General features: G+C 48.2%; 7 protein-coding genes across 7 annotated transcripts; 4 read left to right on the forward strand and 3 right to left on the reverse strand.

Annotated features, from left to right (window-relative positions):
• Positions 1–827: 827 nt before the first annotated feature.
• Positions 828–2521, reverse strand: CCT4 (T-complex protein 1 subunit delta; the record flags this gene model as incomplete). Its single annotated transcript, XM_064901873.1, has 2 exons — positions 828–2383; positions 2455–2521. 2 exons carry the CDS (start codon positions 2519–2521, stop codon positions 828–830), a joined length of 1623 nt encoding a protein of 540 aa, XP_064751552.1.
• A 581-nt stretch (positions 2522–3102) lies between these two features.
• On the forward strand, positions 3103–4576 carry RPT1 (26S proteasome regulatory subunit 7; the record flags this gene model as incomplete). Its single annotated transcript, XM_064901874.1, has 4 exons — positions 3103–3105; positions 3155–3396; positions 3452–3462; positions 3513–4576. The coding sequence occupies 4 exons, from the start codon at positions 3103–3105 to the stop codon at positions 4574–4576; spliced, it is 1320 nt and encodes a 439-aa protein (XP_064751553.1).
• Positions 4577–5188: 612 nt separating this feature from the next.
• LTR64_007557 (uncharacterized protein) lies at positions 5189–5503 on the reverse strand (the record flags this gene model as incomplete). The annotated part of the gene is made up of 1 exon (XM_064901875.1): positions 5189–5503. The coding sequence occupies one exon, from the start codon at positions 5501–5503 to the stop codon at positions 5189–5191; it is 315 nt and encodes a 104-aa protein (XP_064751554.1).
• Positions 5504–7065: 1562 nt separating this feature from the next.
• LTR64_007558 (uncharacterized protein) lies at positions 7066–7669 on the forward strand (the record flags this gene model as incomplete). The annotated part of the gene is made up of 2 exons (XM_064901876.1): positions 7066–7128; positions 7178–7669. 2 exons carry the CDS (start codon positions 7066–7068, stop codon positions 7667–7669), a joined length of 555 nt encoding a protein of 184 aa, XP_064751555.1.
• Positions 7670–8831: 1162 nt separating this feature from the next.
• SDH1_2 (succinate dehydrogenase flavoprotein subunit) lies at positions 8832–10493 on the forward strand (the record flags this gene model as incomplete). Its single annotated transcript, XM_064901877.1, has 2 exons — positions 8832–9020; positions 9075–10493. The coding sequence occupies 2 exons, from the start codon at positions 8832–8834 to the stop codon at positions 10491–10493; spliced, it is 1608 nt and encodes a 535-aa protein (XP_064751556.1).
• A 938-nt stretch (positions 10494–11431) lies between these two features.
• Positions 11432–15816, reverse strand: LTR64_007560 (uncharacterized protein; the record flags this gene model as incomplete). Its single annotated transcript, XM_064901878.1, has 4 exons — positions 11432–12712; positions 12763–13192; positions 13283–14615; positions 14664–15816. 4 exons carry the CDS (start codon positions 15814–15816, stop codon positions 11432–11434), a joined length of 4197 nt encoding a protein of 1398 aa, XP_064751557.1.
• A 300-nt stretch (positions 15817–16116) lies between these two features.
• Positions 16117–18937, forward strand: LTR64_007561 (uncharacterized protein; the record flags this gene model as incomplete). The annotated part of the gene is made up of 3 exons (XM_064901879.1): positions 16117–16751; positions 16798–17149; positions 17540–18937. The coding sequence occupies 3 exons, from the start codon at positions 16117–16119 to the stop codon at positions 18935–18937; spliced, it is 2385 nt and encodes a 794-aa protein (XP_064751558.1).
• Positions 18938–20430: the final 1493 nt, after the last annotated feature.

Below are 20430 nucleotides of genomic sequence, written 5' to 3' on the forward strand. Positions count from 1 at the left end.
AGTGGGTATGAGCGATGAGGACACGAGTGATCAACGGCATGGTATTTGCCTCGGTATTGAAAAACGAGAACTTGTTCTTGGAGGGCTACTGATTGCAGGGCATCGTCATGACTCAGCTCTATTGGGATGGAACCTGAATCGGGTATCTGCAAGATCTTATAACTTGGTCCTTGCGCTGTTTTGAGGTCGTCTTGGCTGCAAGACCGTAGGTCGGAAAGTTTGTGTTTTCGGCTCACCTCTGATAATATTGAGGATCGTATATCAGGGAAGGAGGTGGTGAGACCTGCGAAGAGCCATGTCCCATTAGTCTTAGGGTCATTACTCGACATCATGGAAACCAGTTTATGTTGTGGAAGACTCTTGGCATGTACGATCCTTATTTACAGATTTTGCGGTCGAGTTAAAGATTGTTCCAGACATCCTCATAGTGTAAACAGGGAAGACTAGCAGGGATATCTGCGTGCACTGTAGGATACTCGATAAGTTGATCGTTTCAATGAAAACGGAGTTGCATTCCAAATCCGCAAACGGAATAAATATGCAGATTCGCGAGAACTGATAGTCACGTGAGACGCTCCTTCTCTATCCCCTCGTGCCACAAGAAAACCACTATCGGGCACCTACAAGGGCATCAAGGGTATCATTTGCTAATTGGCTCCTCAAGGCCAACAAGAAGGCTGAAATTCCAGTCAAGTGCACCATGCGTCGACCTATTCCGCCAGCATGAAGACATTTATCATGTCATTTCATGCTCCATTCATGTCATGTCGTCGTGCTCATGCTGCCATTGTTTTTTGCTTATATTCAACTCCAAGTCGAGTGCGCCTCTACCTGCTTAAGGCAATATCGTCAATTCGGAGGATCATCTTTACCGTCTCACTAGCCAGTTCAATCGCACTTGTGCATACCAGTAGAGGCTGTAATACCCGCTCACTGCCGTCTCCTGCCACACCTCCACCTCTTATACTGACAAATGCGCCCTTCTCACCTTTTTCGTGCCGACTTCGCAACTCCGTCACCACTTTGATGGCATTAAGACCAGCGTTTTCTGCCAGCGTCGTGGGTATAACTTCCATTGCATCTGCAAAAGCCTTGTAACATATTGACTCTGTACCAGATAGAGATCTTGAAAGTTTGGAGAGGTGATTGGCAACTTCGATTTCTGGTGCACCACCACCTACTATCAGCGCACGCTTTTTGACCAGACATCTAATAACACATAGTGCATCATGTAGAGATCTTTCAGCCTCGTCAAGTACGAGCGTGTTTGCCCCTCGCGCCACAATGGAAACTGTGTTGTTCACGGGCGAACCAGCAGTAGGCTTGGGCAAATTGATACCAGTAATCTTGACCCATCTAGCTCCTGAGTTCGACACTTCCTCAACAAGATCTGCGCTGCCAAGTTTATCCTCGGTAAAAGAATCGATGTTGGCTATTGGCTTGCATCCAGTACTCTTACACAGAAATTCCACTTCCTCTCTTTCGATATCCTTGATCGCTAAAATCTTGAGTCGCTGTAAGAAGTTTAAAGACATCTCGTTGACTGCGTCTCGTAATATGCTCTTCTGTATCAACAGCACATTGCACTTCGCCTTCTTAATCTTCTGCACCATATTTAGGAGGTATTGTCTTTCTTCTTTCAATATCTTGTCCATTTGTCGGTAGTCATTGACGACAATCTGGTTTTCCATGTCTGGTTTCGGCGGGGATAACTGAAATTGGATGATTGCTATCCGTGCTTTCTCGATACGTGTAGGTCCGCCAGCAGACTTGATTACTGGTTGATTCAGAACAAGGCCATTGACCATCTCTGTATCCTCAATGGTACCACCCACCTTTTTCACGATCCGAATGTTTCGTAGGTCGACGTTAGTGCTGGTCTTAGGATCAATGACACGGAGCACGGCATCGACACTCATCGGGGCCAGTAGGTCTCGGTGATGACCAACTATTTTCGAGGATAAACTAGTTTCAGCCAGTTGAAGCAAGCTCGTTCGATCCGAGAGGTCGATCTTCATGCTCATGCCCTCTAAAACCTTCACGGCTTCTGCTGCGGCACGCTGAAATGATTCACTGATTACTGTAGGGTGTATGCCTTTCTGTAGGAGTCTGTCTGCCGCTCCGAGGAGAGCTCCAGCTATAATGACCACAGAAGTTGTCCCGTCTCCTGCTTCAATATCCTGTGCGTTCGAGAGGTTCGTCATCATCTTTGCGGTAGGGTGCATTACTGCCATGGATTTGAGCATCGTGTTTCCATCGTTCGTGATCAGGTTTTCTCCTTTGCCGTTCTGAATCATTTTGTCCATTCCTCGAGGCCCAAGACTGGTACGCACTGCTTCTGATACTGCTCTCGCAGCGAGAATATTTGCACTTCTTACAGCCACTGTACGAGTTAGCATACATGTTTGCGCTTGCCTACAGCCATGAGGCAGCCTGCAGAGTAGATTGACTTACTGGGCTTCTCTTTGTCTTTGAAGACGCCATTGCCAAAAGAGCCTTGAATACCTAAAGCAGCAGCCATGGTGAAACTCTTGTTGCAAAGGTATAGGGCAAGACTTCAACGAGGACTGAGCTTGTCAGGTTGTCAAGTCCCGCGCAACATTGCTATTCAATATCGAAATACAGCCACGAAAATCTGTCCGAGGTTCAGCCGAGTGGAAAGTGCATCGTAGACTATTCACGTGCCGGAACAGGAACCTCGATTCAGGTAGTAATCACAGAGCTTAGACACGAAGGCAAGATGACAGAGCGAACACAAAGGTGATATAGTTAGCTGAATGTTCTAGGTAGTCTTAGATATTGGTTTGCGAAGGATTGGTAACATATCGCTTTACATGCTTTGGTATTTGCTTTGACTGAACTAGGCTGCCAGGCATTAGTGACGGCATTGCGACAGTCCGCAGTTGCCTCGTCTTCAGTCGATCGCGCTTTCCACGAGGTTCGTGTTGTTCACAACTCTTTAATATACACCTTGACCAGATTTCGTGTACCATTGACTGTCAATCGAACTTATTCAGCCTTACGCCACATTCACACAACTACCTGCTGTACTTCGCAAAAAAGATCGACCCCCGACACTCGATCAGTAACCAAGGCGCAACCATGGTTAGTGTTCAAGTAATCAAATCGTTCGACCGCTAACTCATGCATTCAGCCGAGTGCAAAAGGAGCCAGCTGGGAGAAGTACCAGAAAGAATTTCGTGACGACGAAGAGCCCGAAAAGAAGATCACACCCTTGACAGATGAGGACATCCAAGTGCTCAAGACATATGGAGCAGCACCATATGCGGCAGCGCTCAAGTCAATCGAAAAGCAGATTAAAGACAAGCAGCAAAGTATTAGCGAGAAATTGGGGATTAAGGAGTCAGATACTGGATTAGCATTGCCCCATCTATGGTAAGTGCTACGAACATTGCGGTTGTTATAGAATTCATGAGCTAACATTGGCCAGGGATATCGCAGGTAGATTACACGATGCCACAGCTTGAGAGACATTGACTAACTTTGACCAGCCGATAGACAACGTATGAGCGAAGAGCAGCCTCTCCAGGTCGCACGATGCACCAAGATCATTCAGGATGAGAAGGATAGTGAGAAGAGCAAATATGTAATCAACGTCAAGCAGATCGCCAAGTTTGTCGTCAATCTTGGTGAGCGAGTAAGTCCTACAGATATCGAGGAGGGCATGAGAGTCGGTGTCGACCGTCAAAAGTACTCGATCATGCTCCCACTACCGCCGAAGATCGATCCTAGCGTAACAATGATGACGGTCGAAGACAAGCCAGATGTCACGTATGGTGATGTAGGTGGTTGCAAAGAGCAGATCGAGAAGTTGAGGGAGGTCGTCGAAATGCCGTTGCTATCTCCAGAACGATTCGTTAGCTTAGGTATCGATCCGCCTAAGGGAGCACTTTTGTATGGACCACCAGGAACAGGGAAGACACTTTGCGCCAGAGCTGTCGCAAACAGAACAGACGCCACTTTCATTCGTGTCATTGGTTCCGAGCTTGTCCAGAAATATGTAGGAGAAGGCGCAAGAATGGTTCGAGAATTGTTTGAAATGGCACGGACGAAAAAGGCCTGCATTATTTTCTTCGACGAGATCGATGCTATCGGTGGTGCACGATTTGATGATGGTGCAGGTGGTGATAACGAAGTGCAGAGAACCATGTTGGAGTTGATCACACAACTTGATGGCTTCGATTCGAGGGGTAACATTAAGGTCATGTTCGCAACCAATAGGCCCAGCACACTTGACCCAGCCTTGATGAGACCAGGTCGGATTGATAGGAAGATTGAATTCAGCTTACCGGATCTGGATGGTCGAGCCAACATTCTCCGAATTCACGCTAAGAGTATGTCAGTGGAAAGGGACATCAGATGGGAGCTTATCTCCAGGTTATGTCCCAACGCAACTGGTGCTGAATTGAGATCGGTAGCGACGGAAGCAGGTATGTTTGCTATAAGAGCAAGGAGGAAGGTTGCCACTGAGAAGGACTTCCTGGCAGCTGTTGACAAGGTCATCAAAGGCAACTTGAAGTTTAACTCTACTGCTACATATATGCAGTACAACTGAGGAATGAAAGGATACTGTGTTTTAGCGAAGCATATCTGCATGATTTGGCGGATGGTGTCTATGGTCGGTATGACCAGATGTACAACATAATTACATCTTTCTTCAAACAATGCTCACCTGCTGATGCCTTCCTCTTTTGTGATATGATCACCTGCTGAACCGCATCATACACTTCTACATGTCTTGATCGGGAATTGCGTATTTTGTGCCACATGAGAGATAGGTAAACGCTATAAGGGACACTTGCATGTTGACCAGAATCAGCATACCCAATTGGTCAGCACGCGGAGAAAGACCAAGCACGAATACCATAATTGAAATGCAGTATATTGCCAGTAGTCTACTCATTACTACAATTTTGTTCCAGGCGCGAAAGGTATCCAAGCAGTGAATGGCACAAACCCATGTTAGCAGATGCTGACCCAAAGTATCTCGATATTCACAGGAACAAATACGGGCGTCCTCCCCGTACCTCTAAATTTCCGAGGCATGGCTTCGAGTCAACCTCTCGCTCTTCTTTCTCCTTGATGCAGTCTAGATTGACAATATCGTACTAAAATTGTTAGGGACGTCTCCTTTACTTGTGATTCTTTTGTTTCTATTATGTTCAGTTTACACTTCGTTTGTAATTGGTTTAAATTCTGTTCGACTTTGGTTCGTGATTGTTTTATACTTAACGATGGTACCGCCGGTATCTATCTGCTCTCGGGCTGGTCCCTCTGCTAGCTCTCGTGGCCGAAGCTCTAGATCGTAGTAAGCCTTGGACAAATCAATCTGCAGGAGCTCAGCCTTGATTTCCTGATAGTTATCCTTTGGGAAATCCATCTTAGCCCAATTCGAGATACATGTCTCGAATAGGACGTTGTTGAGTGCATCGTCCCGGTCATCTATCGAAGTAGGAGTTAGCGTCTTCCAGCCGCTCCTCATCTGCTTTTTGTGATGCTTTTTCCCTACCACCTTTCGTAAGGGGTGGCTATAAGTCAGCACTATCGGTAGCCCAAAGAACTCCTCATATGCCGGATCGCATTGCTGTTAAATGGGTTCGAGATACAAAGTTTCACAAATGCTAACCTGCTTGAAATCTTTATTGCAAAGGTACCATACACTGTACTGCCGCTCTATGAAGAATGACCAGCTAGCTGACTAACTCCAGTCTCGAGGCGTCGTCACACTAAAGGGCCTGGTCTAGTGCAGCTGTCCGAGGCATGTGGGCGAGAAGTCTTTGGTTCATCCTCAATTGAGTCCACACTCTCAGATAGCCGTCGACACTTTCAGAACATCGATCCTTGTCAACACATTCAGCCGTATCGTCCTTAAGTGGTGACCGTTTCAGGTATTTGTACAGCTTCGTCTCCACGCCGGGCGATAATTCTGGGGGCACTGCCGACCGCCACATTTCCGTCTTTCTTTGGAATTGGCCCTCGTTGCATTGCTGAGATAGGCGAGCAGCCTGACTGTAGGGTGATGCTTTCGAGCAGCGAAAAACGTCGTCCATATCTTGTAAGAATTTAGACAAAACCTGCTGGCGCTCTACTCCATCCAACTTGCAAAAGTCGGAAACCAGTATGAGCATGGCAGGAATGTTAGTGTGCTTGAAGTGATTCGGCCATCGAGCCACTGGAGCGACGTCGTCTGGTGTGTGAATCCGATATTCGTCGTCGTATATGGCGTATGGAAATACCGCATCGATACTGACCCAAAACAGATCTGCACGTTTAGCAAATCTGGGCTCGGGGAGACACGACCGTAATCAACCAGTATATGCATCAACAAGCTATACGATATGATTCATTGAAAATCCCTGGTACAGTACCTACCTGGCTCTTATCAGTGACTGTAGCAGGGAGCTCGAGACTTTTGCTTAAGTTTAGAGGTTGACGCTTCTGCATTTGTGGTCCGAGTGCTCTTGGTTTATCGAGCACGGCTTACTGATGCTGCTTAAGCAGGGACGTCACGGTATTGATTTAACACTTTAAGAGAGCGGTGCAGGTTGTTAGGGTTTGCCTGCTAGATGGTCATTAGTGCGTATGACGACGGGGTGAAGGGCGAGCCGTAGGTCGATAGGCGGAATAAAGTTACTGTCTGAATCACATTGACAGTAGGTCGTGCTTTATAATCGGCTGTCCGGAGGTGAGGGTAGTTTAAACCTAGTTCGATTGTAGTTCAATCGTAGTGTGATTGTAGTGTAAGGGTAGTTCAATCGTAGTTCAAGTTAAGTTAGAACTTTAGGTGAGTAATTCGGGAGAGGAAAGCTTTTAGAACTCTTTGATTCAGGAGACATAAGAAGGTTCCGGAATGTTTGGCAACTGTTTGTAAGTGACTGTATTCTGTCGCCAAGAAAGCTACGAAAGCTTCTTGTGTCGACAGGTGTCAGGGTGTCACGAGTGAAGGCGGAGCGTTATTATTTCGTTTTTGTGTCCACCTCTTGTCGCACCTTATACTGCCAAAGATGCTTCTATCATAACCATAGACTCTCCCAAAAGCTCATCATGGACGCGAACGACACAAGCACCTTCAAAGCCATCTTTGACAAAGCATACCACCTCACTGAAGTAGGGAGATTTATCGAAGCCGATGGATTATGCCTTCAGCTCCTGCAAGAGCCTACCTTACCTCTACTATACCGTGCTGGATGCAACCTCTTACTGTCGTTTGGTGAAGACCGTCCTGTCAAGCACGCTTTGGTACGTTGATATCCCAGTCGTTCCCGATACGAAAACCCAAGCTTGTGGTACATGGCTAAGGAAACTGCGCGAAACGACGAAACGTAACCACAAGGAGACAGATTACTTACGAAGTCAGCAAGCTGTGAAATGGTACCAGATAATGTACAACGGGGTTCGCGATGACCCAAAGGATGGTCCTCATCACCGAAGACTATTGGAACAAGCTCTAGATGCCCTCTGTGACGCCGAAGAACGAGTCACAGAGGCCGAGGATGCAGAGGAAGAGGAGCGCATGCGCCAGAACGAGGACGAGGTTGAGGACGAGGAGCCACATTCTGAGGAACACCATGATGAGGAGGGTGTGATGGAGGAAAGCCAAGAGGAGCAAGACGATATTGACTCAGAGATGGGCTTCTTGAAGTCTTGATAGTGGCGTCACCATCAGTGAGCCACAACATGCATAATCGCCCAATGCTACCAACTCACGGTAGCTACAGCATGAAGCCCGTCCAAAGGCCAGACAACTCATATTGAAGACTTGAGTCAGGAGGCCAAGAGGACAACCCTGACGGCGACCTGGAGGAGGAGCCGAATGGTCATAGAGAGGTGCATCATGGAAGAGAATTTCTGCACGAAGGGTAAAGCTTCATCGATCGGATGGTACCGAAGAGACCGAAATGAATGGTTGCAAGCTGTGTACCCTTCAGTAGGCTGGCGTACTCCCGAGTAGTACAGTCAGATGGAATGAGAATACAAGTAATCGAGTTGCTGGCCTCTAGTGTCAATTTCACGACGTACCATGGTTTTTGAGCGTACTGTGATCGATATATTGAGTAGTTTACAGCGTACTCCTCGAGTTGTTTCCAGAATCAGCAATTGCCTCGGCGTGATTGGTTCAGCGCCACTGGAGCCGATCTAGCTTCGTGTGCGCATCATTTACCTATTAACCTCGTAGATGTGGCCATTGCATGTACATTCTGCTTCACTCTCCTCTCTACTCTGCAATTTCTCTTACGTCGCGCCCTCACGATGAGTTCAATGGCGTTCCGCAGCAGTCTGAGACCTGTTAGCAAGGTACGAGAGCTACACCCTGGACAAGCAGCCCACATCCGATGCACACAAGGTCCTGACAACGCGCAGTTTTCACAGAGTCTACGACAGACTCACAGGCCGTTCTCCTCGACACAGAGAGCAGCGAAGATATTCACGAATGGCACGAATCCCCTAAGAGCAAAAGAGGCACAGGTGAGAAAGTTGTGAACTTAGCTCTTGACTTTGGCTAACGTCCATACAGGGCTTCATATCGAGCAAGCAAGTAACTCTACACCTTATCCTGCACCTCTACTAACATCTCTCGAGATATCCCGTTATCGATCACGAATACGACGCCCTGGTTGTTGGCGCTGGGGGTGCTGGTCTCAGAGCAGCTTTCGGTCTGGCAGAAGCTGGATTCAACACAGCATGTATATCTAAGCTGTTCCCCACCAGATCACATACAGTCGCTGCACAGGGAGGAATTAATGCAGCCCTCGGAAAGTCAGTAATATGGTCGAGAAGATTGGACTGGGCTGGGCTAACAGCATCACAGTATGCACGAGGATGACTGGAGGTGGCACATGTACGATACTGTAAAAGGATCAGACTGGCTAGGCGACCAGGATGCTATCCATTATATGACCCGAGAAGCCCCTCAATCGATCATCGAGCTCGAAGGTTACGGATGTCCATTCTCCAGAACTGAAGATGGCAAGATATATCAAAGAGCATTTGGTGGTCAGGTAAGCAGGCAGGACAGTTTACAAGCATGTCTGGGTAACTAACAACGTCGGCAGAGTCAGAAATACGGAAAAGGTGGCCAGGCCTACAGATGTTGTGCCGCCGCCGATCGCACGGGTCACGCTCTACTACACACTCTTTATGGTCAATCATTACGGCACAACACAAACTACTTCATCGAATACTTCGCTCTCGACCTCATTATGGAAGACGGGAAGTGCAAGGGTGTTGTTGCTTACAACCAGGAGGACGGTACACTCCACAGATTCCGAGCACACCACACTGTTCTAGCCACAGGAGGCTACGGTCGAGCTTACTTCTCCTGCACATCCGCTCATACGTGTACTGGTGATGGTATGGCCATGGTTGCTCGAGCCGGTCTACCCAACCAAGATCTCGAATTTGTTCAGTTTCATCCAACCGGTATCTACGGTGCTGGTTGCTTGATTACTGAAGGTTCTCGAGGCGAGGGAGGCTATCTACTCAACTCTGAAGGTGAACGGTTCATGGAGAGATACGCCCCAACCGCCAAGGATCTTGCTTCTCGAGATGTTGTATCTCGATCAATGACCATGGAGATTAGGGAAGGCCGTGGTGTAGGTCCAGACAAGGATCACATCTACCTACAGCTTAGCCACTTGCCAGCCGAGGTCCTCCATGAGCGACTACCAGGAATTTCGGAAACCGCCTCGATTTTCGCTGGTGTTGATGTTACGAAGCAACCCATACCAGTTCTTCCAACTGTACACTACAATATGGGTGGAATTCCCTGTAAATTTTCGGGCGAAGTCCTTCGAATCAACGACAAGGGTGAGGATGAGGTAGTACCAGGCCTCTTTGCATGTGGAGAGGCAGCCTGCGTCTCCGTACACGGAGCCAACAGACTTGGTGCTAATTCTCTGCTCGATCTCGTTGTCTTTGGTCGTGCCGTATCCCACACTATCCGAGACAACTTTTCTCCCAACAAACCTCATCCAGAGATAGCCCCTGATGCTGGCAAGGAAGCCATTGACACACTCGACATGGTAAGAAACTCAGACGGCAAGAAGTCAACGTCCGAGATTCGAGCAGCAATGCAGAAAGTCATGCAAACCGACGTGTCTGTCTTCAGAACACAAGAATCCTTGGATGAGGGTGTCAAACGTATCAATGAAGTTGATAAACAATTCGCAGATGTGGGTATTAAGGACAGAAGCATGATCTGGAACTCCGACCTAGTCGAAACGCTTGAGCTTCGAAATCTGCTTACATGCGCCACTCAAACCGCAGCCGCAGCAGCCAACAGAAAGGAGTCAAGAGGTGCTCACGCACGTGAAGATTACCCAGAACGAGACGACGAGAACTGGATGAAGCACACACTGACCTGGCAAAAGGACGCACACGGCCCCGTTGATCTTGGCTACAGAAGGGTCATCGGACACACTCTAGATGAGAACGAGTGCAAGGCTGTACCTCCATTCAAGAGAACTTATTAAAGCAAAAGAGGGCAGGTCGTTATGTGACAAAGATTTTACAGCTACGAGCTAAAAGGGGGATTTCTATGTCTCCCCAGCGCTTTCAGGCGCTCACTGTGGGAGTTTTGCATTATACTAGCGAAGCGCTTGTGTATAGGTAGGAAATTACATTGTGTATGTTCATGAATAAGTTTTCTTATCTTCAGTTTGTTAGAGTGATGAAGAGGTCAACCTTCACAGTATGGTTTTTTCCCCAGCAAACCTCGCGTGCTATGATGGTTTATGTGCACTACGACTACAACCTGAAGCCCTTCAGCCACATCACATTACGCACTACTGTCTTCCACCACTGACTGGCCGTGCCCGAAGAAGCTGGACTGCTACAATTGACTATGGGGAGGGCAATATCCTTTGTTGTTACTACTACGTGAGCCTCGTCATACCTGCCCAATGTGATGACAGGCGCTCGGCCCACTAAAGAACATGAGTTTCGGCACTAACTGCGGTGGCGGAAGGAGTGGTAGGAAACTTATCATCGTATTGGCAAGGTGAAACGAGGTCCACACAATCAGCGACACTACCTTCCAGTTACAGCCGATCGAGCCTCAGTCGTCGCTATACTGAGATAACAATCGGCGAGATATTCGTTTGCGACAACGTTCGTGTTGGAAATAAAGTTTACAAAATTGACTTGCTAGATGCGCTGAGGTACATATTCATAGACCTACGTATCGAGTTTGGCAACAGGCTCTGGGCTTTTACCAGGCGAATAGGCTTTGACTTTTCTCATTCGCATAGTTATACAACGACATTCCTTCGACAAACAGAACCGAAGTACGTTGGAGACTCTGCTCCCGAGACCCAAGAGCTGAAGAGATAATCAAAGTGCCAATGCGTCACCTCAATACCGGCAAACGCGCTCGAGGAGGACTTTCTCTTCTAATCATAATCTCTTAAAATCACAATCTGTTCATAATCACAAGCTCTTCTCTCTCCTGGGGCCTGTCCCGTTCAGGCACGCTATCCTCCTTCCTCCTAATAATTATCTCATCCCGCGAAATCGAGTCCTTGCGCGGTGGAGGTACACGGGGCTGGCGACTCACTTCAGCTCCATCACCTGGCACGTCCTTGTTCGCACGCAGTTTTCTGGTGTGCTCGAATAGTTCATCCTGTAGTTCGTGGTCGATGTATTTCTTGATAATGAGATACCGGTCATCTGTATCGTCGTACACCCATGGTAATCGATACTCGTCCAGAGTTGCTGGCGATAGGTAGCGGGTTTGTACCTTGATATAGGTTGGTCGTGCAGCGTCAAATCCGCCGGGTAACAGTGCTTGCGTTTGGTATGGCAGATCTTCATAATAAGAATCGTCACTTTCATTTCCCTTGTAGGAGGGTCGTGCTCGACGCTTGGACGCGCGCCGATGGGCTTTGGAACTCGAATCATGGCTCGATCGGGTCTCTTCATCGAAACGCACGACACCTTCCTCCTCGACTATAACCTCATCTCTCACCACGCCGTCCTCTGGTTCCGTCGAATCTTTTGATTCGTTACTCGCGAGACTGCTGCGTGGCTGTTCTGGGCTTGTACCATTTTCAGTCGAGTCAGTGTGGTCGGCTGCCAGGTTAGATGTTGCACGTTGTGAAGATGCTTGCTCGACTGCGGGAGGGTCAGAGCCAACGGGGACCGTTGAGGTTTTCACACCATATCTATCCGCGTTCTGGGCAGTTGTGTGCTCATCGAGCTCAACCCGTTTTCTCTCGCGAAAAGCTTTAATTTCTTCTTCCTTGTCTTGGTGCATCTGAAGCAGTTTGTCACACACTTCTAGAGGAAGGCCTTGATCCCAGAACAATGTTTGCACTTGCGCTTCGAACTCGCGGTCTTTCGTAAGACATGCTGTCTGGATTTTGCTCTCGCGTTCCTTCCGTTGACCCTCTACGTCGAGTTGTGCCTTCAAAATCCGTTCCTCTTTCGCCTTCCTCTCTAGTTCCTCGCTAAGAGCTTGGTCTTTTGCGGTCCTCTGTGATGTACTGCTCTGCTTTTCACGCTGCTGAGCCTTGGAACTTGGATTCTGCTTGGGCAGAGCAGTTGCTGACTTCTCATTGACGTGAGGAGTTTCGACGACAGCAGGCGACACGTCCTTTTTTGGATGGCTTTCACGCCGTTTCTGAGTCTTTGTTATGATCTCGTCGATCAGTGTGGCATTCAGAGCTTTTGTGACAACGATAAAGTTTTCGTCCTGGAAGAGTCAGCCTACAAGCTCCAAGAACCTTCGTCTGGCAGTAATACCTCATCAAAGAATTTATATCCGAGATCAAAGAGGACCTTCGTATCTACAAGTCTCTTGGGAAACCGCGTCTTTCCCTTCTTAGGATATGAGCTATCATCTGACGTCCTTACTCGTTTTTGTGCTTTTCGTCGCTGTCTAGATGTACTCCGTATATCATCATCAACGTCAGACTCACTAATCAGATCTGTGCGTCTTCTCCCTGTGTATCGCACTGCTCCTCTTCGTCTATTATCATAGTTTATGACCGGTACTATACGCGATCGCGGTGGTGGTGGCGGTGGATAAGGTGATGTGTAATCGCGATAGGAAGGCCGATCGAATGTCTCTGCAGGATCGACGTGACTGGCGATAGTCTCGACTGTCCGTCTCGAGAAATCATTCCCTCTTACAGTGGATTCTTGCCTCAACATTCTCAACTCTAATGCTGTCCTGTCGTTTTTGTTAGCTCGAAAATCAAGCAATTTGACAAGCAATTAGTGGTCGGGGTAGGCATGATCTCAGCCTTCTGACATCACTTACAAGGATTTCGGAATCAGAATGTATTCGTAGTCCAGAGGGTCTGTTGTCCATGTTATCTCGAATCTGTCCAGTACACTCGGGTGGATATCGTTGCGGCTGATTCGCATGCTCAAGTTCTGAGTAGTATCCGATGGTCTTGATTTTCTCCATGTCTGTCGTAGCTCAGGAATATCAACACGATCAGGATCAGGTTCAGCAAAATTGGTGATCATATGTCGCTGGTGGTAAATCGAAGGATGTGAAGGGTCACCACTTGGTGGACGGTTCAGGTTGGCAGCCTTCACGACTGCCACGCTCTCGGACCTATGAGGTTCATTCCTGTCAGCAACTTGGTGTTGATCATCTTGAGTGTCTGTATATCGGTCAGTCTTAACGCATGCTTGGGTGGTGGTATGAGTCTTACGATGTGGGTCATGTATTGCACTGCTACGAGCATCGACAATCTTTTTACTCGACGCCTGGCTATCGATGTCCATCTCTCGTCTTGTCAGATCTCTCTCCCGTCTTTCCAAATCTCGCTCGTTTTTTGCCAAATCTCTTTCGTGTCTTGCCAGATCTCTCTCACGTTGTAATAACTCAATTTGCCTATTCCTATGCTCTTCAAAGTCTAGGCGATTGAGGTCTTCTTTCTCCGATGATTTCGAAGGCACCACCGCAGGTCTGGTGTCTTCGTGATTGTTCAGCAATTCTTGCCGTGGAGGTGCAGTTCGTGCAAGAACAGTCGCTGTGCGTGCCGCCCTCTGGTGCGCTTTACGCTGCACGAAGTCCGTTTGATCTTCATGATTCTCGTCCTCATGTTGTCTCAATCTTTGTCGTCTTGACTGATCTGTTGTAGCAGCAGTACGACGATTTCCTTCCATGGCAGGTATTGACGGCGTCGGCCTATGCGATGCAGATTCTGGCACGATGTCAAGCTCCACGATGTCGTCTGGTATATTTGTCGACGGTCTACCATCATCTGAAACATCATCTTCCATGTAGGGCTTCCGAGCATTATCAATGGCCATGCTCTCAGCAGCAGCATTCGATGACTGACCCGGTGATCGCTCAGGCTCGTCAGCACGACCATCCTCGCTCTGAACAGACACTTCCTCATGTTCCATATTGGCACGTCCGTCGTTGTGAGAGGATATCAAATTGCTGGTGTGGCCGTCTTGATTGTTTTGAGCAGGCATGGACGGCGTCTGCATCGTCTTCATTCGACGCTGTATGCTCGAGAATATTGGCGCAAGCGGCAGACAGAATACTTCTTGGTCTTCGTCAGATGCGGCCACGATCATAGCGCAGGCTCTGCCCTGCTCATCAACAACCCATGAGCCGCAATCGCCAGGTGCTGTAACCTTTTATTAGCAACAGACATGTAACTTAACAAACCACCTACCACTACGTAAACTTGCACTCCAAACAATGCTCAAGTTGTCAGAACCCGGAAGTAACATCAATGATTGCATGCTGAATTTGGTCTTTGCACGCGGAGAAACACCTGTGACTGCTGTTACCTGCCCAGTATATAAGTCTTGCGCAATACTCTCAACGAGTTGTGATTGGCCACCGCTATCTATATAGTGGTTGGGAGTCTTGAAGGCCGGATTCTCAATGGGTATCAATGCCCAGTCTTCCTGCTGATTAAGGATAACGTTTGAGGACTCGCTGTTAAGTAAAGTTGCTGCTGTAGTTGGTTGATTGGGCACAGACAGATCGTCGGGGTCGATATAATCTGCGTTTTGCACATGGACATCGCGTATGTGACGACTTAAGCTTCGCTTGTTTTTGGTATCCTGTATAGTACTGCCTGCAGAACGTGAGTTACTCGACACAGGATCCAGATCACTGTCCTCCTCAAGCGAGCTTAACTCTTCGCTGGACATTGTAAAGTCCATTGGAGCCGACCGCTCATCGTCGGTGAAGGCATGTGCTGTGGTCAATGCATAGTAGACACCGTCCAAGAGTATTGCACCACCAATCGTAGAAGTCTTGTAGGTTGTGACGTCTACTGTATCGCGAGGCCGGAAAACAATAACGGCTTGCGCACCGCAGATACTGGAGCTGACTGGATGTCTCGCATCTGGAGTGGTGCTCGGAGCAGAACCCCAATCGCTTCTTAGGCGTAAGTCGACTTCTCGATAAGATATATCAAAATTTCCAAGGAGCAGTTCCATACCATACTGCTTCATACCCTCCAAAATCTCTGATGCTTTCTTGGCAGCTTTCTTGTTCTGACATTCAACGACGATGGTGGGCTTGAGTGTGCTGACATCTGGACTCTCCCCAACAAGATATAGCACTAGATTGATCGGCTTTTCAATGGACTTCACTGATTTGTCGTTCCACACTAATTTTCTGAAATTCTTCGATCCGGTGACTTTCCTGATCTCTGAAGAGTCTTCTTGCCATGTTCGGAATAATGGTTTATCAATGGCTAGTCGATATGCCTTGGAAGAGGAGTGTGGGAGACAGCGTGGATTGTCATATATAATGCTTGCCTTCCTCTCACTAAACGACGAAGCTGACCACTCTTGAAAGAAACTCGACATAATCAATTCCCTGTTGACATGCTACAGAGGAATGAGATAGTACATCGCTGTCGAGTCTCAGCCTGAGCTCGAAGCTTAACGCGAAAGTACAGGGTTTGGCGTTCATGCACGCTAGCTCAGCCCGAGGCGTTCTCGCCAAACTCGAGTCTTCTCCCAGCCACAACCGACAGGGGAAGGCCATGACTGGGACTATTGTAGCATGTTCAGCTGCCTAGAACCGGGACTTGTAAGTGCTTTCCATTGTTTGTTGCAGCTCTGCGTTTGTGCCTGTACTATAGGTCTCACTTTTATAGAACCGGCATGACCAAGCTTTCCGACCGGCGTAGGCGCCGACGGCTAAAGCCTCACCGAAAGGTCGACAACAACGTGTGCCGCGAGCTCCTCAGAGAGGTCTGGCAACTCGATTGGCAGTTTACACCGAAGTATGCGGGCGTGCCGCCGAATTCATACCTTGGGCACTGGGAAGATTGCATAGTCGCTGCCGGGGATGACCCAACGTTATCTCTTGAAGAGCACGTTGTGGCCATAAGCTTGACTCGCATTATTAAGGACAGCTTGGACAAGCAACTCGACGAGATACAGAACGACTTCCGTTCAAATTATCCTGTACAGTTAACAAGCCAACTGTCGGACGAGCAGGTGCAGACGGCGGTGTCTTTCGCAACTTCCCTGTGGTTACACATCTCACTGGATTTTTCCTCTCCAAGCCTTACGTTTAAACAAGCAGTTCGAAACTGTGTACCAGAGAAGACAGATCCGAAGTATATAACAGGCGAGTTGTCTCACGACTTTTGCGCCAAGCATCTTTCAAGGAAAACTGGTATCAGCATTGACTGGACTGACAAGATTGAGGAGCATCTGACGTCTGATGAATCTTCAATCAAGGTTTTCAGAAGCTATTCTATGCTTCTAGCTGTACAACGTCAACCTCAGAGGTAATTACTAAGGTGACGAGGTGAATTGCATGCTAAAGATACACAGTGACCCCTTCCCTCCAGGGTTTGTAAATGAAACGATTCAAACACTGTATCTTCTGTTCCGACCATTGGAGCATGCACGTTGGAACATCAAGCGCATGGAAAAACATCAGGACATCGACCTGGAATTTGCCATAAGTGAATGGCAGGAGAAGGAATTGAAGGAGTATCCGTACTGGCACCATCATCTGGCCGCGATTCAGAAGTTGTACGACAGGAAAAGGCCAACGACCCTTAGACAGTGGTTTTTCGATCGGCGAGATCGCACACAATGGGCGACTTTCTGGGTGGCTTTCGTTGTCTTTGTGCTGACGGTTATCTTTGGCATCATTTCGAGTGTCACGTCAATCCTCCAGGTATATGCTGCATATCATCCTCTCTGAATAGTGCTCGCAAAACTGTCGGATTGGCACGACGACACGGTTTGCAGTAATACTCGAGACTATGACGTTCCATAATCTCGTGCAACATATCTCTGAAGGGGTATCGTGTCCTGTGACTCTGTAGATAGTAGACCACATTAGAAGGAGGCACACTATCCTGAAATGAGATAGTAGCACCTCGACCGATGTTTAGGTGGGAGAAAGCTTGACTGCACTGCCTACAACACCTTTCCAGCTCAGTCGTAAATCTTTTGGGGGCTAAAAGCTGCTCGATCTCGCAATGTAGACGCGTCGGAGGCTCAGCTGTCGAGAAAAGGTCATGCTCCATCCGTAATCTTTAGGAGGTCTTGGTCATTTTGTCAGAGCAAGTCACTACGATTCATCATGTCGCGATATCGACGTGTCGACTGGGATTCTCCACTGGACGACCGCTATAGCGAGCATCAGATCACGTTTGAAGAGCCATCACGACGATCATTTCCAGTGCGCATCCGTCGTCGAGACAGCTCTGAAAGCTCATCAATATATTCAGACACTTCATCAATCCACAGTGGTTTTCGCGAACCGGAAGCGGATGAGTCTGACAATGTCGAAATTAAGAGAACGAGCGAGACAGCGGATGGAGTGAGCAGTGCCCAAGCGCGACCTCCGCAAGTTCGGGAGCGACAAACCGTGATCAACGAAAAGTGGTACACTGCAGAAGCTGCGCAGACACTGCCCTTCGCAGCTCCGTTTACTGGCGATGGAAACCTGCATTCGGCAGAGCATCTGGCTCGAAAAGACGGTGGAAATAGCCATGCCAGGTACAGGATTGGTAGCGCAGGACAAGGCCTCGGGCGAGAAGCAGAGGAGCATGAGGCGGCGGCAATGAAACGCCTGGCAAATTCAGCAAGTGAAGCCTCAGCCAAGCTGGAAGATGAAGTGACACGTTTCACAATCGAGAAGGACCTGGAGTTCGAGAATGCCGTTAGACGATTATTTTGGTCTTCTGGCATCCCTCGAGAAGTATGTGACGAGGTTCTGGATAGTCATCGGAAGAAGCAACAAGTAAAGCGGAGGATACGCGGTGAGGGCAGTTTGCTACCTAATGCCAAATCTAGTTTCCGCGATGAAACATTATCTGCAACAAGTATGAGCGACAAGAACACAGACAGTGATGCCAGTGAAGCATCTACAGTGAAACAAGCCTCTCATAGAGGCCGGGCAAGGCAGCGCGCACATGAGGAAAGAGTCCTTACGCGGAAATTGGCTCGTGTTGACTTGGATGATACTTACAGACACAAAGTCGATGTTCCACCAGAAGCGCATTCCATTTTCATTGCAGGTCCATCAGGACATGTAGAGTTTCGTGCGGCTAATGGAACTTTGCAACACATTGAGCAATGGCAACCACACGAGGATGAAAACCCTATACACTTGACGGACGCTCCCTCATCAGCACCCAGTTCTCAGGCTATAGAGCGGAAGAAATACGATCGGAAAACTAATTCAGAGGTCAAAGGAGAGCTGATTGTGGAGATGCTAGAAAGCATACGGCGGAAACTGGATGCTGCGCCTCTGCTGCAACTAACTGGCGACAAGCGGGAAGCTACAGTTGAGTCTCTGCTCGTACCTAACGAAGTCGATAGTGGTGTAGAGCAGGAAGATAAAAAGCCGCTCGAATACAAAAACAGCACCAATGCAAAGAAGCGTAAGCCAAAACATTGGAAGGGCAAAATGCGTGCAACTGCACCACAAAAGGAGGTGGTAACTACTGCATAGAAAGGTCCATGCTATTCGTCCTGTCGCTTGTCGGCACCAAGTCGTCCTGTGCACATTTACTCGAGGTCTTTGAAGGCCTGGAATCTGTTCCATGTGTTTCTCTGTGGTGTTTCATTCTCTTCATCATCTGAGCTGATATCAATGATCTCGACTGCCGTACTCTTACTTCTGGTACGTGCTGACACGTGGGTCCGACTTCCTCTTTTGCTGTGTTTTCTTTCTTGCCCGAGTAGTCTTCTTTCGTGTTTGATCGACTGTTTTTCCTTTCGGGTCAGTGGTTTCCCTTGTTTGGGCATATGTATGTATCCCATTGGCGAGGGAACCAGTGTTTCGACGTCGGAATCAGGTTTCGCTGCTTGGCCTGCCAGCTTATCAGCTAGGTCATTGCCCACGACGCCCTGATGGCCTTTCACTAACGTATGTTAGTCTCCCTTACACGAATGAGTCAATCTTCTTCCCTACCCCACTGTATGGTCAGGGGTATTCCCGAATCAACCAAGCTTTTGGCTCTTTCTTTAAGCCTTGCTAGTTCGACGTGTCTGGTCCATTTGTCTCTTCTTTCTTGGTTGACGACATGGAAGTCACGAATCTTTTTGAGGACCTGTTGGGCATCACTATAGATTACCACTGCAGAGACAGTGTCTTCCTCAGCTGTCTGTTGTCGTACCATTTTGTTCGCGATCTTGAGTGCTTCCGCGATTGCAAAGAACTCGCCTTCATAGCTGTTGAAGATCCCCTCGAGTGCATACGCCTGAGATGTCCACTGTCTACTGAAGTGTTGTGCCTTCCAGCAAACAGCAATGCCAACGCGATCGCCTCGTTGTGATGCATCCGTCCAGAACACCAGTTTGTTCGTAAGATCGATGGTATCGTACTCAGCGTTTGCTACTACCAGGGCGGCTGTTTGACTTTCGCTGATTACAGTTGACCCAGCAAAGGGTTGATCTAGTATCGATTGCAGGACAGCTTTCCGTGTATTGTTGGCGAACACAAACTCGTTACCATCACTTGCGTGTTCGACCTCGTCAACGTCGTGAGAATCCATCCTTTTGGGTTGAAATGAGCGTGGTCAGGAAATGGAAGGAGTGGCTCGAGCGCAGAGCAAAGGTTGAGCCGCGATGGAGGCATGTAAGGTTATTGACAGTGATTGTCTTGTTGTGACCTAGAAGTATGCCTTATAGTGCTTGCTTCCTACCATACCAGCTAACACCCTACCTAAAAACAAGTCTTGGCACACTTCTCTCGGCCCAGATCTACGGATCGACTTCGACAGCGTCTTGTCCATCCTCGAGATTAGGCCATAGAAGTCCTTGGGCTGGGGATTTCTACAATGGGTTCTTGGACTGATGGTGAGGCTAGCAAGCATACTGAAGATCAGGAACTCTAACTCCAAGAATGTGAAAAATGCCGTTGCGACCTGCATTTCGTAGTTACAGACAGGCGATTTTCGCAACCACATCAGGATGACATCAGCTCCAAGATCAAAGTGCCAG

Source organism: Lithohypha guttulata (assembly GCF_036872675.1).
Source record: "Lithohypha guttulata strain CCFEE 5908 chromosome Unknown scaffold_6, whole genome shotgun sequence".
NCBI lineage: Eukaryota > Fungi > Ascomycota > Eurotiomycetes > Chaetothyriales > Trichomeriaceae > Lithohypha > Lithohypha guttulata.